The sequence below is a fragment of the Camelus bactrianus genome, chromosome 5, assembly GCF_048773025.1.
Source record: "Camelus bactrianus isolate YW-2024 breed Bactrian camel chromosome 5, ASM4877302v1, whole genome shotgun sequence".
NCBI lineage: Eukaryota > Metazoa > Chordata > Mammalia > Artiodactyla > Camelidae > Camelus > Camelus bactrianus.
Window position 1 is genome coordinate 10083766 of NC_133543.1, and position 20990 is coordinate 10104755.

The 20990-nt window shown below is 44.0% G+C and overlaps 1 protein-coding gene across 1 annotated transcript in view; it reads right to left on the bottom strand.

Annotated features, from left to right (window-relative positions):
- The window catches only part of CYFIP1 (cytoplasmic FMR1 interacting protein 1), a 93606-nt gene that overhangs the window by 36113 nt on the left and 36503 nt on the right, over window positions 1–20990 (bottom strand). Inside the window, 6 exon segments of the mRNA XM_074363398.1 lie at window positions 874–1040; window positions 4903–5028; window positions 6440–6562; window positions 12694–12811; window positions 15594–15685; window positions 17804–17908. Coding sequence (XP_074219499.1) covers window positions 874–1040; window positions 4903–5028; window positions 6440–6562; window positions 12694–12811; window positions 15594–15685; window positions 17804–17908 — 731 coding nt within the window.

The following is a 20990-nucleotide window of genomic DNA, read 5'->3' on the forward strand; positions in this document are numbered from 1 at the left end:
TGACTGATCCCATTTTCTGACTTGAACATGAGGTCACCAACACAACCGTGGGGACTGGACCTGTGTCCCCAACCCATTTGGAATATGGTCCCATCCCCAACACGGCTCCACCGTGCAGAGACCACCCCAGGCGCCACCCTTGGAGCACAGGCAACCACGCACCCACCCTGAACACCTGGTGGGGACCGGAGTGACTCTTAGACTACACGGCACACCTCCCACTTAGTGAGGCGGCATCACAGTGAGCGTTGAGCAACACCGAGGCATTACTGGAAACATGAAAGCCTCCACTAAGTCCTCCAGGCGAGGGAACAAAAACTGGGAAGCCTCAGAGTGGAAAATCTTAGTAATGCTAAAGTCATACCATACCGGGTGACAATTACATCAACCATAAAGCGACAAAGTGAAATCAACACTTGTGTGAGCCCCTGTGAGCTACACTGTGCAAAAATGTCTCTGAAAGACTTTATAAAGCTACACATTAAAAGAAAACTAGCTCACAGTCGCTACAGGAGCTTGACCATATGTACGTAGTTCTTGACCAGTTTGTAGGAAGGGCCAAAAGGAACGGATGATAACCACACAAGATGGGAGGTGAGATGCTGGCCGGTGTGTCCCTACAGGCCTGCTGGACAGAACTGTCACATGGATTCTGAGAGACCCCCAGGCCCCAGGTAAACACACCCTTGCCCCTGGGTCTCCAGACTGCTTAGACCTTCTGCAGTTAATTCACTGTGGGCGGTTCAGGTTAAGAATTGGATCCAATGCATTACATTTAGAGGAAATTCACCAAAGGGGCGGATGGAGGTTGATGATAAGTGCACTGAGCATGCGTATGAAGATGTGCAGGGAGGTGTGTGCGGCAGGGCTGACCTCTGGATGACGTTCTTCTTCTTCTTGATGGCCTGCCTGAGCGGCTCCCTCAAGGTGACCTGGGAGAAGTCCTGCAGCGCGGCGTAGATGGTGTGACGGATGGCGTGGTTGAACACGCTCTCCATCCTGCCCATCAGCACCTGCAAGCCTTTGATCATGGCGATGACCTGCAGGGGTGACAGGTGACCTTCAGTGTGCTGGAGGGTGACAGCCGAGCTCCACAGGTCTGGCACACGCTGGGAGGCTGCCTCCCCCGTGCACAGGGCCTCTTCCTGGCCTCCTGCTCTGCACCTGTCCCTGCTCCTGGGTCTGACCCCATCAGACCACGACTGCCTTGAGGGCAGTGATGGATCTGCTTGGCCTGGAGCTATCAGGGGCATCTGATAACTGACTCAAAACACTTCTGAATCCATCAGGGTGTATCTCTCTGTGAAAGACTTCAAAAGAAAAAGAAGAAAAAGATTTAGGAAGGCAAATGAGTTATTATCTGAAAAAGAAAAAAGAAGTTACAAGTTGGTAGCCCAAATCCCATCTGTTCAACAGTAATGACACAGTGATTTAATATGCAGAAAAAGGCTGGCAGAAAATGCACTGCTCAGACTTCATCTCTGTGATGGCATCAGAGACACTGTACTATCCTTATTTACAGAGAAACATACATGTTTTATCTGTTTGCTTTGGAGATTTGTTTGCTTTTCTAATAACAACCACCAAAAAAAAAAAAAAAAGGGAAAAATTCCATTTAAAAAGGCAAATTCTCTATTTCATGTCCAGAGATGGATATGACCCAGCAATTCCACTCCAAGTGTGTCATCAGGAGCGAAAACAAGCCCACCAAAACCTGCACACAAACGTTCACAGCAGCATCACTCCTACGTGAAAAAGCAGAACTCAAATGTCCATCAGCTAACAAACAGATAAATAAAACGTGATCTACACATAGGATGGAACATTATTTGGCAATGAAAAGGATGAAATACCGACACACATGTGAACTTTGAAAACGTTGTTAAGTGAAAGCCAATCACAGCCACACATTGCATGATTCCCTTTATAGGAAATGTCCAGAATAAGCAAGTCTACCGAGTCAGAAAGCAGACTGGTGGTTGCCACAGGCCAAAGGAAGGGGAGAGTGGGGGGGGTGGCTACTAATGGGTGCGGGTTTCTTTGTGAGGTAGTAAAAGGGTTCCAGACTTGATTGTGACTGCTGTTCTGTGAGTACATCCCCCACAAAGCACGGAATTTCACACTTTAAATGGGTGAGCTGTATGGTGTGTGGAGAAAAAAGGTGTTGCCAAAATAAGATGAAAACCAATTATAACAAAAAAACCATGGCAAAAAATTAGGAAATTTAGAAAGATTCTTTAAAAATCCTTGAAAATACAACTTACAGAAACTGACACTAGAAGAAACAGAAAATCTGCACACTTTTTTAAAAAAAATTTTGGGGGGGTAAATTAGGTTTGTTTAATTCATTGATTTTGTTTTTTGATGGAGGTACTGGGGATTGAACCCAGGATCTTGTGCATGCTAGGCACACACTCTACCACTGAGCTATATGCTACCCCCTGCACACTCTTACATAAGAAACTAAAAGTTTCAAAAACCATCCCATAAAGGAAAAGCTTCACCAGTAATACGAGAAAACATTTAAGGAAAAAAATAACATCTTATACAAACCACCACAGACAACAGGAAAGAAGGGAGTGCTCCACGAGCCATTTTATGAAGCCAGCATCCAAGAAATAGAACGGAAGGGTATAAAGGAGTATTACCCACTCCTTAGGTGTGCGCTAAGCCCAGTGCGTTTTCCTTCCCAAAAGCACCCTATAGAAAGGGGGTGGTGGTGCTCGGTGTGGGTAACTTCACCACAGAGACACATGGCAGACACTCCCTCAGCCAGGTGAGCAAGGGCGACACCAGCAGTGATGAATCACAGTGACAGCGCAGACCTTTGATATGATGTGATGAAAACAGCATTTCAGCTCTGTGGTCCTCCTTCCCAGAAGCTACAACCCCAGCATAATCATGAAAAAAGCATCAGAAAAATTCCAACAGAAGGACATTCTAAAAACACTGACCAGTACTCCTCAAAACTATGAAGACCACTGCAAACAAGGAAAGTCTCAGAAACCATCACAGCCCAGAGGAGCCAAAGGACACGTGATGACATGTAATGTGGGACCCAGATCAGGGGAAGGACATTAGGGAAAAGTGAGGAAATCTGAATAAAGCATGGGTTTCAGCTAACAATAATGTATTAAAATTGGTTTATTAAAAATGCAACAATACTAATGTAAGATGTTAGTAATTAATGAAAATGGGTGTGGGTATATGGGAATTCACTAGTACTATCTTTGCAATTTTTCTGTAAATCTAACAGTGTTCTCAAATAAAACATTAAAAGAAAAAAGTATTATTAAAAGCCACTCTCACTTATTAACTTTAATGTAAAAATCCAAATAAAAATATTAGCAACATATATCCAGCAATATATATATATAAAGAGGACACTACATCATGATCAAGTTGAGTTTATACCAGGAATGCAAGGCTGGCTTAACATCAAACCTGATGCAAAAAATCCTATCAATGTAAATCCACTACTTTAATGGAATAAAAGAGAAAAGTCATACAACTGTCTCAATGGATACAAAGTGTTTTAGAAAAATAATATCTGTCCAGGATAAAATCTCTTAGCAAACAAGGAATAGAAGGCAACTTCCTCGCTCTGATGAAGGCTCACTACTAGGGATCTACAACACATACATCATATGGTGAATTGTTGAAAGCATTCCCTTTGAGATGAGAAACAAGACAAAGATGCCTGGAGCCTCCTTCTATGTGATGAGGAGGGATCCTACCCAGTGTGATGGGGGTGGGGAAGAAGAGAGAGAAATAAAACTGTCATCATTTCCAGATGATACGATTATGTAAGGAGAAAATCCAAAAGAATCTATGGATACTGCATTACGATTAGTAAGTGAGTTTGGACAAGTTGGTAGATACAAGGAAAGACACAAAAAATAATTTTGATTTTTAAACCCCAGTGATTAACCAAAACAAACTTAATCCATCAAATATCAAACATTTAGAAATAAAGCTAATAAAAGATGTGCAAGCTTTTTACAGATGAAAAGTGAAATTAAAGAGAATCTTAACAATTAGAGGGACACAGCATATTCATAAAAGACAACGTTATAAATGTGTCAGTTCTTCCTAAAGTGACCTACATAGGTTTATTCATATCCTCATGAAAAATTCCAACGGGTTTCCCTGGGATATGAAAAGATGATTCTAAAATGTGTATTAAAACACGAAGGGCAAGAACAGTCAAGGAACTCTTGAAGACAGAAAGACCTGCTTTAACCTACAATTCACTGTTGTAATTAAGACAGAGGGGCGTCAGGAAAGGACAAACTGACCAACGGATTAGAACACGAGCAGAGACACATCCACCCAGGCACGGCCACCTGACTCACCACAGAGGTGGCAAGTCAAGCAGTTGGGGGGTTGGGGCGCATTTTAGATCTAAATGTGAAAGGCAGACTTGCATTAGAAGACAACGTAGGAGACTATCTTTGTGACCTTGGGAGTCTGCAAAGACTTCTTAAACGAAGCAGGAAATGCACAGCTCCAAAAGGAAAGAAAATGTTTGGCACAGAAATTAAGAACTGTTCATCAAAAGGGTCAGGAAGACCATGCAGAGCTGGGGGAACCACGGCCAACACACGGGAGGGCCAGGAGCTGGGGTCCGCACAGCCACAACGGAGTCTCCCCCTGGCATCCGTGTGACACCCTGAAGCTGCTCTGGCTCACACGGGCCCTGACCTGCCCCCGGGGGTCCACGTGGAGACCAGGAACCCACAACCTCTTTTCCTCTCTGATTTGCTAGCCATGACAGATGCAAAGGGCTGCCCTCCACAGACACGAGGACGTAAAACTGGCCGTTTATTCACGTTTCTGCGTTTGCTTTGGGGAGGGAAGACAGCGGAAGGCCAGAGTGAGAGGCAGGCAGACAGAGCGCACCTCCACCAGGGCAAACTTCTCCTCGCTGGTGTAGTTGTAGCGGGTGGCGCGCTCGTACTCCTCGGCGTTGTCGGGGCAGTCCTTGTTGGAGTACTTGTCCGTGGGGTGCACGAGCTTCCAAGAATACTGGTGTGGGCAAAAAAGAGGGGAGACAGCCACACTGAATGCGGAATCCACCCCAGGACATCGCCAAAGCCACCAAAGGTCAGTCTTCTAATGTTTGCTGAGCCTGAGAGTCATGCACAGGCACACGTGCTCACACACACGCACACCCCACACGCATGCACACAGGTGCACGTGCACACCCACACGCATAGACACCACATGCACACACTCCCTGTGCACACGCATGAGCCTGCACATACAGACATCACATATATGCACACACACAACATATGCACACACGGTCCATCTCCATAAAACTGCAGAACATTTTGGCCACATGACTTCAGGCTGAAGTAATACATTAGGAATTTAAGAACTACATCAGGTAAAATGGCCCGGACGTTTTGTGTAGACTGTCCAAGACTACAATAAGCCTTTCATCACCACTTTTAAAAGACCCGGCCTTTCATACGATCAGATACCCATCCAAATAAAATAATCCGTGTCTGATCAAATTAGACAAAAAAAAGGGAAAATCTCCTATGACATGGGTATCCAAATCTTTCTATGGCATCAGGAACTACGAATTCTAAATAAAAGAAACTGATGGCTGGAACTACACAGACTGTTGTTTAAATAACTGAGAATTAAACATCATCATAATGGTACAAATTTAATTCTGTCAATGTTTTAAAAGATAAGGCCCTGTACGAAAATGGCAAAATATTCTTCTTTCTCGTGGGTGAGTTGTGTTCCATTACATGTATATGCTGCATCTTCTTTATCCATCCATCTAGTGACGTGCACTTAGGATGCTTCCATATCTTGGCAATTGTAAATAATGTTGCTGCTAATAGTGGAGTGTATGTATCTTTTTCAATTAATTCTTATTTTGTAGTTGGCTTTATTCTTTTGATAACTATGTAAGTTAAAAAAGTTAAAGCTCTAAATGTTCTTAGAAACAGTAAACAGTGCATATATGTAAATTTTAAAAATATGTGCAATATATTGTGTATATATATTTACATGCGATATATTGCATATGTGCAGTCAAATTGTAACAATTCTAATAAAACTGAAAAATGAAAAAGAAAAAAGATACGGCCCTGTATTTGTAACATACGTAAATGAAATATACATCGAGTTATCTGAGAAACATTTAAATTCGTACATATTCTGATTTCTAGTATCAAAGGTAAAAAGCCAATTTGTTCTTTTTCTTTTTTTCTAATTTTTTTTTGGGGGGGAGGTTTATTTATTTATTTATTATTAATTTTTTTTAATGGAGGAACTCGGGATCAAACCCAGGACCTTGTGCATGCTAAGCATTCACTCTACCAGAGTTATACCCTCCCTCCAAAGCCAATTTGTTCTTGATCCAAAGATCGAAGTTGCTGCAGAAAAGTTTCCAAGTCCAAGTGGGAGAGCGCACCACTTCCATCACGTGAGCGCTCCACTGGGACAGCAGCTGCAGGCCCTGCAGCGCCAGGTCGAAGAGCTTCCGGTACTCGGCGTCTGTCTTCTGCGCCTCCTGGCGGCCGGAGCCCGTGACCACCTAGGGATGACAGAGCATCAGGAAGTCGCCCACATCCAGGGAACCACCCATGACTCCCCTTCTAGGAGCCTACCCAACTCTGTACACTCACGAAAGTAGGAAATGATGTGAACACCAGACTCTTCACCACGTCACAAGGCGGGGGGACCACAGCTCAAAGCAGAGAAAGGCCAGCACCGACCATGCTGGAGGGGTCTCCAGACACAGTCCTGAGAGAAACGTGTGCACGGCATGTTTCCACGTAGCGAATGAAGGAAACCGCACACACCGCGTGTATTTGCTTATATCAAATAACGAAAACTTAGGTTTAAGAATGTTTATCTACAGGGTGGGAAGGCGTAGGGTGGAGGGGAAGGCGTACTTCTTTGAATATACCTTCTTTGATACATCTGACTTTGGAACCACATAAATGGTTTATGTTATCATGACATAAAATTCAGTTGGGGGGAAAAGCGATCCCCAAAACTCAAAAGCAAAATGAAACAATGAACTGAACTACGCAGTCCTGAACTGGCACCATGACCACACACGGGAACCACACAGTGTAAGGGCCCAATGTGAGGATCTGGGTTGCCCAGGCAACCATTTCAAAGACATCCATCTTGAATAAACACATGAGCCAGCCCACCGTGAAGTTCCCCTTGTGAAGAAAGCCCACAGTGACCCAGGTAACTGTAGCCTCTGCTTTTTCCTCCTGTGCCCTAATTTCCACTCTTGTGTTTTAAATTTACCAGCAGAGAATGAATCTGTGCCACCCTTGGGACCCCACCCTCAACCCCAACAGGCAGAACCCCAGGTCGGTGCTCCCTCCCTCCCTCCCTACCTAGGACCTCACAGGCATGCTGTGTACCGTCTAGGACCTGTGAGTCATAAACCCTTTTTTCCAAAAGTTCTCTGATGGCCACTGCTGAGGGCATCTTGCAATCATAGTAAGAATCACAAGGGCCGGTCCAGCCATAGCGCTGGCTCCAGGGTGGTGCAGGGCGGGGGGACATCTGTGGGGGCTGCCACAGCGGCACAGTTCCAGGCTATCTATAGGCTGAGACCAACATAAAACAAGCCACTTCAGCGACTTTGAAAAACAATGATTTGACTTAACATTCCTAGCAAAAGAAACCTAAGGACAAAACCAACTGCAGAATAAATCTGAATTTCTAGTAATAATATTGTTATTAGCAGGGCCAGCACTGCTATTTTAAGACTGCTGAATGCATATTGAGGCATCATGTCAAAATATGCTGGAGTCATTAGGAACCAGACTTCCAGCATGGGAGAAAAAGAAGAAGACAGAAAGAAGCTAAAGTAGTCTGACTTCAAAACACTACTCAGAAAAACTGGTTTGTTACTTTAGAAGATGCCAGGGAATCAATTATTTTCACAACTGATACATAAAGCAAAGGAATCCTGCCTGTGTGTCTCCGGGAGGAACAGGCCCGTGGAGCAAGCAGCTGGGGAGGGGCTGAGAGGACCACCGGGCTGAGCCCTGGTGATGTCGCATCCTGGCAGGGACGCTGCCACCCACACCCAGAGAGCCAGCCGGACCCCCGCGGCCCTCAGCATGGGGGCCGCAGGACTGAAGGGGCCAGGAGGACGAGAGTGCAGTTTCACCCGGCCGCTGACCCGGGAGCACACAGGACACACAGGGGGCAGAGGAAACGGTAAATGACAAGAGTGACAACATAGGGTTGAGGGAGATGCCGGAGAGGCACATGGACCAACTGCGGTGCACCGGATGAATGTGGACCCTGAGGAAACCAACCTGGAAAATAAACCACCGGTGCTAATGAGTGAACTGGGGACATGTGAACAATGAGCAGCTATTCAATGTTAAGGAATGTGTACCTGTGGGCTTTTTAGGGGTGATGGTATCATGGTTGTGTGTAAAAAGGGCCTTTATCTTGTAGAGACACGTAGGAAATATTTTCAGAGGAAGTGCCAGATGGAGGCGTAGGGCTGGAGGAGCAGCTGAGAGCGGCAGGCGAGGAAGCTGAGTGTGCACCCGAGGGGCCAGGATGGGGCTCCCTCTGTACACTTGGACATTCACATCACGGGGAAGTAAGAACAAAAACAAAAAACCAAACAAAACTGCCCAGAACCTGCCTCTGGTCACCGTCATAAAGGGAGGAGACCTGGGGGCTCCCGGGGCCACAGGACCTGCGCCCACCTGCACTGATGTCCTTGTGGAATGCTCCAACCCAGCCGCTGGCCCTGCTCAGAGCAAACGCTTACCCTCCGGCCAAAAGAAACCCAACAAACGGCTTGAAAATACAATTAATAAGGTAACTCCATTCACAATAGCATCAAAGGAAATAAAATACTTAGGGATAAACTTAACAGAAGGAGTACAGAGCATGTACTCCGAAAATGATAAAACAATGTTGAAAGAAATTGAAGGAGGTCTAAATAAATGGAAGGACATCCCCCGTGTTCATGGACTGAAGGACTGAAGGACTCAATATTGTTAAGATGCGAATATTCCTCAAACTAATGTACAGACTCACTGCAATCCCCATTAAAATTCCAGATGCCTTGGGGGGGGCAGAAATTGACAAGCTGATCCTAAAAGTCATATGGAAATGCAGAGGATCCACAAATAATCTTGACAAAGATGACAAAACAATCTTCAAAAAGAAGGACAAAACTGGAAGGCTTATACAATCTGGTTTTAAGATTTACCATAAAACTAAATAATCAAGACAGTGTGGTACTGGCATAAGGAAAGACATAAAGGTCCATATGGACCAGAACTGAGAGGCCAGAAATAAAGCCTCAGGATTACGGTCGACTGATTTTCTTTCTCCCCCCAACCCAGTTTTTTTTTGAGATACAACTGATACATAACTTTGTGTTAGTTTAAGGTGTACAGCATGATTTGGTAGGTACACACCGTGAAACGATTACACAGCAACTTAACATCCGCCAACTCACATCATCTTTTTTCTTGTGATGAGAACTTTTAAGATTTACTCTCCTAACAACTTTCAAATCTACCATGCCACATTGTTAACTGTAGTCACCATGCTGTACATTACATCCTCAGAACTGGTGTATCTTATAACTGGAAGTTTGTATCTTTTGACCACCTTCACCCATTTATCCCACCCCTTGCCTCTGCCAAGCACCAGTCTGTTCTCTTTCTATGAGTTTGATTTTTCTGATTCCACATAAAAGTGAGATCATACAGTATTTGTCTTTCTCTGCTGACTTACTTCACTTAGCATAATGCCCTCAAGGTCCATCCATGTTGTTACAAATGGCAGTATTTCCATCTTTTTTACAGCTGAATTGCATAACAAACACCACATTTTCTTGACCCATTCCTCTGTCTATAGACCCTTAGTCTGTTTCTTTGCCTTGGCTATTGTAAATAATGCTGCAATGAACATGGGGTGTACAGCCAACTGATTTTTGATGAAGTGCCTTCAGTAGGGGTAAAAAGAGTCTAACAAACAATACTGGGAAAACTGGATATCCGCACACAAAAGCATGTAGCTGGACCATCAATTTTATACCATGTAAAAAAAAAGTAACTTAAAATGGATCATAGATCTAAATAGAAGAGCTAAAACTACAAAACTCTTAGAAGAAAACAAGGGGCAAATCTTTGTGACTTGGGTTAGGCAATAGTTTCTTCCTTATGACACAAAGGCACAAACAACCAAAGGAAAGAAATAGACAAAACTGGGCTACATCAAAAATAAAAAAAATTGTGCTTCAGAGGACATCATGAAGACAGCAAAAAGACACCCAAAGGAACAGGGGAAGATATCTGAGAATCATATAACAGATTAAGGACTGGTATCCAGAATATACAAAGAACTCACACAACTCATATTAACTACTATATATAAGATAAACAACAAAAATGTTCTGTGTAACACAGGAAACTACATTCAATATCTTGTAATGACCTATAATGAAAAAGAATATGAAAATGAATAAATGCATGTATGTGTATGTATGCCTGAAGCATTATGCTGTACACCAGAAACTGATGTGTAACTGACACACTATAACTGACTATACTTCGATTTGGGAAAAAAAAAAAAAAAAAAAGAACTCACACAACTCAAGAGTAAAAAGTAAGGTAAATAACCCAATTTAAAAATGGGCAAGGCACTTCAAGAGACATTTCTTAACGAAGACACACAATCGGCCAACGAGCACATGACAAGGTACTCACTTTCATTAGTCATCAAGAAAATACAAACCCAAACCACAGCCAGGATCCACTTCCTAGTCCCTAGGTTGGCCAGAATCACAAAAACAGACAGCAACAGTGTAGACAAACATGTGGAGAAGTCAGACCCCTCACACCCTGCTGGTGGGAATGTAAAATGGTGCGCCCACCTTGAGAACAGCCTGGCAGTTCCTCAGCATATTAAACAGAGCAACTCCACTCCCAGGGAGCTACCCAAGAGAAATGAGAGCTTACGTCCACACAAACGCTTGTCCACAGATGCTCACAGCAGAGTTATTCATAACCCAACTGTCCATCCATCAACCTCAGATAAACAAATCAACCAAGTGTGGTGTGTCCATGCAGTGGAGTATTATTCAGCCTAAAATTATTATAAATAAGCCATAAAATTATTGAGACATGCTGTAACATGGATGAACCTGAAAACACTATGTTCAATGAAAAAAGCCAGTCACCAAGGACCACATGTTACATGATTCCATTTATACGAAATGTCCAGCAGGCAAACCCACAGGCAGGCCGCAGATGCCAGGTGCTGAGGGAAGGGGCCGCGGAGTGACTGCTTATGGCGCAGAGCAATGAAAGTGCTCAGGATGGACTGTGGCCGCAGGACTCAGCAAATACACTGAAAACCTTCCAACTGCGCAATTTAAATGGGTGAATTGTCTGGTATGTGGATTCTACATAAATCTGTTTAAGAATAAACTGAGCAAAGCATTCAAAAGTAGATCTCTTTCTTATTAAAACCTTCATCTTATTACAAAGTACCAGAGCAGACCCCAGAAGGCAGACAGGAACCACACATGCTGCCAGACACGCCTGTTTAGAGAGGTGGAAACAAGCTTTCCATGTTGTTTGTGAGCTCCTCATAAACTCAGTTTGCCATCACATTCTGAAGTCCTGGGGGCTGGCCCCCACCTCTACCCTGCGGGCCGCGCTGGCCTCTGGAGGAGGGGTGAGGTGACGCTTCCTCATTGGGGAGCTGGCTGCTGACGAGGGGTCTGCAAGGAAGCAACGTGCTCCAAGCATTTGGGCTGTCTTTCAGTCATTTTGGTTACATGATGACTAGTGCCTGGGAGTGAGGGATGGGGTGCTCACTGTCCTGTAGTGGTCAGGGCCAGAAGACAGAGTTGTCCCCCAGATGTAACGGTCCTCCTGAGAATCTGAAAAACCAGACCTGTGTATGTGGCCCCAAGTCCCTGGGTCCCCCTAGACCGCTCACAGCATCCACGCCACTGACGACCACTCTGACCCTGACCTCAATGCCTTGTCCACTAAGATGTGAGAAATGACACCCTCGCTGCTCCCCCTCAGACACCTGCCCCTTCCTGTACACCCCACATGCCAGCAGCGCTGGCTTAGAGCCATGCTTGGCACAGGTGTGGGGAACACGACCAGCCCAAACGAGGACACACAAATCCTGGCTGCAAAGCTGGAAGGAATTAACAAGGCCCGGAGCCGAAGAGACAGCCCTTCCTCCTATGCCTACTCCAGGCTCCTCTGGGCCCCCCGACATCTCCTTCCCCGACCCAGGAACTCCTGCACTTCTTCCCTCTACACGCAAAAGGGGCACAAGTCAGAACCCCCCCAGTCTGTTCCCGACGTCCTCCCCTCCCCCTGGCTCTCTCCTAGCAGCGTGGAACCATTAAACAAGGAAATTCACTTCACTCATGGTCCCGCCTCAGCCCTTTCTTTTGGGATCCCCATTATGTTTTTCTGAAAAAGAAGATGCTTTTCTTAACAGATGAACAGATTCAAACAAACTCCATGATATCGGCACTGCCTCGTCCATTATGGTGAGCGCTTTTGAAGTATATGGCACTAAACTATGTTTCTCAAAGCAACTGAAGGCAGTACTGGGTGCAGAGAACGCAAGGGCCACCCCCAGGGCCCAGGGCCCCAGTGTCAGCGGCGGGCGGGGGCCGCTCACCTCGCTGTTGCTGTAGCGCGCCAGCTCCGAGATGAAGCGCATGTGGTCCTCCCGGATCTGGACCATCTGCTCGCAGATGTTGTACTGTGGGCTGCTGCTGGAGGACGTGCACGTCCACCTGGTGGTGAAGCGAGAATGTGGGTCACCTGAGGGGCACCTGGCCGAGGGCACACACTCAGCAGGCCCGCCCGCCGTCCCTGGGAGCCCTGCATGGCGCAGGGAGGAGGCGGTGCAGAGGGAACGTGGGATTCTCTGCAAGGTAACAGAGCCGGGCCTGCCTCATCTCCTGGTGTCGGGGTTGCTGTGCTCCCTTCTCAGGTCTGTGTTCTGGAAAAGGAATCCTAATTTCTCCTTAATGAACAAACTACTGGGGGGAGGGTATAGCTCAAGGGGTAAAGTGCATGCTTAGCATGCACGAGGTCCTGGGTTCAATCCCCAGTACCTCCTCTAAAAGTAAAGAAATAATTAAACTTAATTACCCCCCTTTCCCCTCCCCCCCAAAATAAAATAAAATAATTTAAAAACAAACTGCCTTCCACAAAGCTGCTGGATTCAGGACAACGCATCACCCATGCCAAGACCCCTCGACACCTCACTGCAGAGTTGGCAGAACTAATGTTCCCCTATTACTCACATGCGAGAACATAAGCGCTAGTACAAACCGAGCCAGCCAAAGACTCAGGAACAAACGCCGTCCTTAACAGGAGAGCTGGAACTGACATCGCTTGGAACTTAGACAGTGTTGCCATAACTACCTACATGCACAACACACCATTTCAGCAGCAAACTGATCCCATCAACGGAGTGGGGGAAAGTGTGTTAAGAATTAGATCTGAGGCGGAAGGTTTATAGCGCAGAGGTAGAGCGCATACTTAGCATGCACAAGGTCCTGGGTTCAATCCCCAGTCCCTCCTCTAAAAGTTAATAAAGAGATAAATCTAATTACCTCCCTCCTCCACCCCCACAAAAACAAGTAAGTTTAAAAAGAAAAAGAATTAAATCTGTTGGAGCTCTTGGGCAGAAAGCACGGGCCTTGGGGCTCAGAGAGCGGGTGGTTCCTCACACTCAGCACCAACCCTCACCGTGTTTTTGACGAGTTGGTCCCCTTTGCTTGAAGGGAGGGACTCAGGTGACCAGTTTTCAAGATGCTCAGTACACTGTCTCAAGCAGCATCCCTTTTTAACTTTCTGATTCCACTACAGGGTGATGTAACAATTACGGAGGCATTAGCCAAGGCAGCTCCCCGAGTCTGCAGGGCGCACATGAGGCCCAGGTCCCGCGCCAGGTCCACCCTCAACACACCCGCCTCCCCTGCACGCCCCGGAGCCCGGTGCCAACACCTGCCCACCCTGCGCCCACCCTGTCTGGGCCCAGACACGAGTGCTGGGCCACGGGGCTGGGCTCTCGGAGCTGACTGCTCCCTCCCTCGGAGGCTGTGAAACACAGCATTTCATTGGTATTAAAGGTCATCAACTTAAAAGAAATACTATGAAAAACAAAGAAAGTCTGCAAAAGTCATTGCTTCTTGATGCTCTTACCATTATCTGTGACCTAGACCTGACTGGTAGGGTAGGAGCTATTACACTGCAGGGTGCTAACTTGAACTCAGGCATGACGGGGCCACTCACACCCTGGAAATCAGCACACACTCCAGATCGGAGCTCCAATGGATGCTGGAGTGCAAAGCAGTTCCAGTTTAGTGAATGTCACCAAGAGGAAGGCTATCGTGTCAGACGTGACAGCAGATGGGTCAGGAAGTGAGCTGGCATGGAGGTCAGCCAACCACAGCCAGGGGCCAGTTTTGGTACAGCCGTACAAAATGGTTTTCAGTTTTAAAAAGTCATTTAAAAAAATAAACAACAACAAAAAAGGATGTGTGACACATGTGGCCAGAAAAGCCTCACATGCTGAATGGTTTAGCCTTCACAGAAAAAGCCTGCTGACCCTTGAGTAAAACAAGTGACTGAGGTACAGCTGCGTTTTTCAAAACCTCGGCTGAATGGTGACCACACGTTTGGCAGAAGTGGACAAGAGCATCCTAGGAGACTCAATTGGCTTCGCGGGATCTGCAATCAAGACACGGCGAATTTATCACCACTGTGATTGGAGCTGCAGATCCCTTATGGCAGAAGTCGGCCAGCTTCTCAGGACAGGCGCAGACAGCAAATATTTTAGGATTTAGGGCCACACTGTCTCAGTCCCATGTCTCATAGAGCTGTCATCTTAAAAAAACACAAACTTAAAAAATGTAAAGACCATTCTCAATCACAGAGGCCTTACAAGAATAGGCTTGGCCTGGATTTGGCCCTTGAGTGGTGGTTCTGTGATCTCTGTTAGATACACGCAGACACGCCCCGCCCCACAACAAGCTGGTGGTGAAGCATATACCAACACACCATTGGTCCCAGAGAATTTGTTTCTAGTTCCGTATTGGTGAGCAGCTTTGGCCAACAGAACTCTCTGGGATGATGGCAAAGGTCTACCCCTGGGCTGACCGACACGGCATCCCTAAGTATTAAACATCTGACACGTGGCTGTTCCACTACGGAAATCAATTGCATTTGTAAATGAATTTAGGAAAAAGAAATAAAAGGGACCCAAACTGGAAGAGAAGAGGTAAAACTGTCACTGTATGTGGATGGCATGATACTCTATACAGAAAACCCTAAAGGTGCCACACAAAAACTACTAGAGCTAATAAAAGAAGTCAGCAGGATTAACATGCAGAAATCAGCTGTAAATGAACTTAAATGTCACCATCCATGTGTGGAAAAGGCTACTGTTTCAGGCATTCGGTTTCATGTGGTGGAGACTGTCAATGGTGGCATCTCTGGATTGATAAACGGACCATCATAACCACCAGGGGAACACACTGACCCGCCAGCTTCCCCTCCGCCTACCGAGATTTATTTTCCTCGTAGTGGGCGCTGGTCTTGATGTATCTCGCCAGCTCTATTTGCATGTCCCCAAACAGCGGAACCACCTGGAGCTGCTGTATTAAAAGAACAAAAACACCCAGGGTCATGATATGTGTTTAGTCACCAAATACAATCGCAAGAAGGATGAGTAATGCTAATAATGACTGTGGGCTGAATGCTATCTCCGCCAGTCACTACTGCAAAAAACTTGCAAACAGCTTCTACATTCACTTTAAGAAGAACAAAATAGAAGTTAAGAAGCAATGTTCATAAAACCAAATATTAAAATTAACCTACCTTGTTGCTAGATCCATGCTCATTAAAAAAAAAAAATCGAGTGTATTTCTATATACTAGGAAAAAACAATTCGAAAATGAAAACTTAAAGAAAAAAATTGCAATAGCATCAAAAAAGCGTACATATGATTAAATCTAACAAAGTATGTGCAGGATTTCTAAGTAAAAATACTCTAAAAATTCTAGAGAAATTTTAAAAATTCTAAGTGAATGGAGAAATACATTAGGTTCATATATTGGAAGACATGGTATTTTAAAAACATTCATTCTCCCTAAATTGATCTCTAGATTCAATGGAATCTGAAACATTATTCCAAGAGGAAAAATGGTTTATGTGGGGTGTGTGTATCTGTGTGTGTGAGTGTGTGTGTGTGTAAATCAACAAGCCGATTCTAAAATGGCCAAGACAATCATGAAGAACACAAATCGAAGATTTCCTGATAAGCAGACCTACTGGAAAGTTACAGCAACTGAGTCAGCCTGGCCCCAGAGCAGAAGTGCAGACCAGTGGGCAGAGCAGAGGGCTTAAGGCAGAGTCACGCATATACAGACACCTGCTTTATGACCCACGTGACTCTGCAGAGCAGTAGGGGAGAAAAATCCAAGGATGGCAACCCTCCACCTCGCAGCAGACACGAGGCCAGTTCCAGGGGGATTACCGATCTAGATGGACAAGGAAACAGTGATGCTTCTACAAGGTAACACAAAAGAAAATCCTCAAGAGCCTGCTTTAGCAGAGATTTCTTAAAGTGGACATAAAAGATTGATATATTGAACTACATTAAAATTAAGGACCTCAGTTCGCCAAATGACTGCAAAAAAGTGGAAAAAAGAACCACAAGGAGAAATGCATGTATTTCAGGGCACATGTATTCGACAAAGGACACACCCCCCCGAGTACATAAAGAACTACAAACCAACAAGGGTAAAAACAGTAAGAGATTTCAAATACTAACGACTATATATAAAGTAGACAAAAAATAAATTTCTTCTGTACAGCACAGGGAACTACATTCAGTATCTTGTACCTATAATGAAAACAAATATGAAAACATATATGTGCATGTATATGTATGACTGAAACGTTATGCTGTACATCAGAAACTGACACGTAACTGACTAGACTTAAATAAATTAATAAATAAATAAAAACAAAATAAATATCTAAAATAAAAAGAGTAAGAGATTTGAAAGGACACTTCACAAGAGAGAACACACAAAAGACTGGTAATATTGTGAAAAGCCATCAGGGAAACAGCAGCTAAACCACAAGGAAACACGAGGATGACGATGACATATGGACCCACCCTTCAGGAGGGCCCTCCACCAAAAACTGCCAGAGCCAAGCGTTGCTGAGGACATGGAGATACGAGAAGGCTCACTCACTCTTGGTGGGGACGTGAGTCAGCTCAGCCACAGGGGAGCATGGTTAGACTGATCCACTACCCTGAAAATGTGTATTCCCCTGACCCCCAATCCACCACTGGTAGTCATGCAACAGAAATGTGCAGATGTGCACAGATCAGAGCACTGTTTGGACAATTACAAAATCCAGAAACAAGCTCACGTTCATGACGAAAGACTGGATGAATAAATTGCCGTCTAATCAGAACATGCAGTGTTACAGCACAGTGAAAATGTAAGAACCGCAGCTGCAGGCTCCCACGTGGACGACCTGAGAGTGAGGGCAGCCAGATGTGAAAGAGTACCCGTGGCATGACTCCTTCAGACAAGGGTCAAACCCGGGCACAACCAGCGCGGGGGAGGAGACCGCCTCCCCGCCCCCACCCCCACCCCTGCGTTCCCCAGTGCAGGACACGGTCACGGGGGTTCGCCTCCCAGAGCTCAAACTGCATGCACTTCGATAAAAAGGTTTAGCTAAAAACTGTAACTCACCTTGAAGTACTTGTCGATTTTGGATAAGTTTATTCTTTTCTTGGCATCTAGTTTATAAATGTTGCTGACACTCCCATCCATCAAGTACAGACCAAAGCCCATGACCTGCAAATCACAGAACGACACATACAGCTCGGACCTGCAAGTTTAATTACCCACGAGAAGTTACACTGCTACACTTCATAATTTTTTTTTTTTAAATAGAGGTACAGTGGATTGAACCCAGGACCTCACGCATGCTAAGCACACGCTCTACCACTGAGCTATACCTTCCCCCTCAGTTCATAATTTTGATATGACAATTCATTCTTCTTTCAAAAATTGAAGTATAATTGACCTACCACAGTATGTTAGGTCCAGGTGCACAACACAGTGATTTGTTTCTTCTAAACAGTAAAACAAATGATCACCATGATGTCTAGTTACCATCTGTCACCACACAAAGATATTACAGTATTATTGACTATATTCCCCATGCTGTATATTTCATTCCCACAACTCATTTATGTTATAACTGGAAGTCGGTACCTCTTAATCTCTCCCACCTACTTCATTCATCTCCCGTCTCCCTTGGGAACTGGGAACCCTGCTTATTCTGTTTTATGTTTGTTCATTTTTTTTAGATTCCTCATATAAGTGATATCACATAGTATTTGTCATTTTCTGACTGACTTATTTCACTTAGCATAATGCCCACAAGGTCCATCCATTGTTATCACAAATGACAAGATTTCATTCTTTTTCATGGCTGAGTAATATTCCATTGTGTGTGTGTGTGTGTGTGTGTGTGTGTGTGTGTGTGTACGTACATATTATTATTATCTATCAATGTACACTTAGGTTGCTTGTGTCTCGGCCATTGTTGCAATGCTTCAATGAACACTGGTGTGCATGTATCTTTTCAAATTATTTTTTCTTCACATAAACATCCCGAAGTGGAATTGCTGGACCCTATGGTAATCCTACTTCTAATTTTGGTGGAACCTCCATACCGTTTTCTGTAGTGGCTGCACCAATTTACATTCTCACCAACAGGGCATGAGAGGGTTCCCTTTTCTCCACATCCTCACCAACACTTGTTATTTGTTGTATTTTTTATTATAGCCATCCAGAGAGGTGTGAGGTGATATTTCATTGTGGTTTTATTTGTTTTTCCCTAATGATGAGTGATATTGAGCATGTTTTCATGTGCCTGTTGGCCATCAGTATGTCTTCTTTGGAAAAATGCCTGTTCGGATCCTCTGCCCATTTTTAAATTGAATTGCTTGTTTTCTTGATTGTAAGTTGTACGAGTTCTTTGCGTATTTTGGATATTAACCCTTTATTGGATATATTGCTTGCAAATATCTTTTCCATTCAGCAGGTGGCCTTTTCATTTTGTTCATGGTTTCCTTTGCTTTTTTGTTTGATGTAGTGCCATTTGTTTATTTTTGCTTTTGCGTTCCTTGCCTGAGGAGACAGATCCAAAAAATATTGCTAAAACTGATGTCAAAGAGCATTCTGCAGGGGGGGGAGGGTATATAGCTCAGTGGTAGAGCACATGCTTAGCATGCCTGAGGTCCTTTGTTCAATCCCCAGTACCTCCATTAAATAAACAAACAAACAGACAAAACTAATAATCTTTCCCCAACCCCCCACCAAAAAAAAAGCATTCTGCTCATGTTTCCTTCTAGGAGTTTTAGGGTTTCAGGTCTTAACATTTAAATCTTTAATCCATTTTCAATTTATTTTTGTGTATGGTGCGAGAGACTAATCCAGTAAAATTCTTTTGCAAGCAGCTGTCCAGTTTTCCCAACACCATTTACTGAAGAGGCTGTGTTTTCCCTGTCATATATTCTTGCCCACTTTGTCTTGGATTAATTGCCCATTTAAGTGTGGATATATTTCTGGGCTCTGTTTCATTGATCTGTATGCCTGTTTTGTGCCAGTACCATCCTGTTCTGATTACTGTAGCTTTGTAATATAGTTTGAAGCCAAGGAGTGTGATACCTCCAGCTTTCTTCTTATTTTTCAAGATTGTTTTGGCTATTCAGGGTCTTTTGTGCTTCTATACAAATGCTAGAATTATTTGTTCTAGTTCTGTGAAAAATGTTATTGGTATTTTGATAGGGATTGCACGAAATCTGCAGATTGCCTTGAGTAGTATGGTCATTTTTAACAATATTAAGTCTTCCAATCACATAAGCACAAAAGATCTTTCCATTTGTTTGCATTGTCTTCAGTTTCTTTCAACAATGTCTTAGTTTTCTCAGTCTAGATCTTTTATGCCCTTGGTTAGATTCAGTCCTAGGTATTTTATTTTTTGATGCAATTGTAAATGGGATTTAAAAAAAAATTTCTTTCTGTTAGTTCATTGTTAGTGTATAGAACTATAACAGATTTCTGTATATTAATTTTATATCCTGCAACTTCACTGAATTCATGGATTAGTTCTAACAGATTTTTGCTGGTGTCTTTAGTATCTTCTATATATAGTATCATACTATCTGCTGTGTTTCCAGTATGGATTCCTTTAATTTCTTTCCCTTGTCTGACTGATGTGGCCAGGACCTCCAATGCTATGTTGAATAGAAGTGGTGAGAGTGGTGGACATCCTTGTCCCGTTCCTGATCTTAGAGGAAATGCTTTCCCTGTTGAGTATGTGGACTTGTCATATATGGCCTTTATCAGGTTGAGATATGTGCCCTCTATACTCACTTTGTTGAGATTTTTTTAATCCTAAATGGATGTTGAATTTTGTCAAAAGCTTTTTCCACATCTACTGAGGTGATCATATGATTTTCATTCTTTAACTGGTTTTTAAAATTTATTTTATTATTTTTTAGGAGGAGGTAATTAGGTTTATTTATTTATTTATTTTAATGGAAGTACCGGGGATTGAACCCAGGACCTCGTGCATGTTAAGCATGTGGTCTACCACTGAGCTGTACCCTCCCCTCTCAATTCGTTAACGTGGTGAAACACACTGATTGATTTGCGGACGTTGAACCATCACCGCATCCCTGGGATAAATCCCACTTGATCATGGTGTGTGATCATTTTAGTATTTTGCTGACTTTGGTTTGCTAATATTTTGTTGAGCATGTTTGCATCTATGTTTACCAGTAATATTGGCCTGTAATTTTCTTGTGTGTGATATCTTTGGTCTTGGTATCAGGGTGATGCTGGCCTTACAGAATGAGTTTGG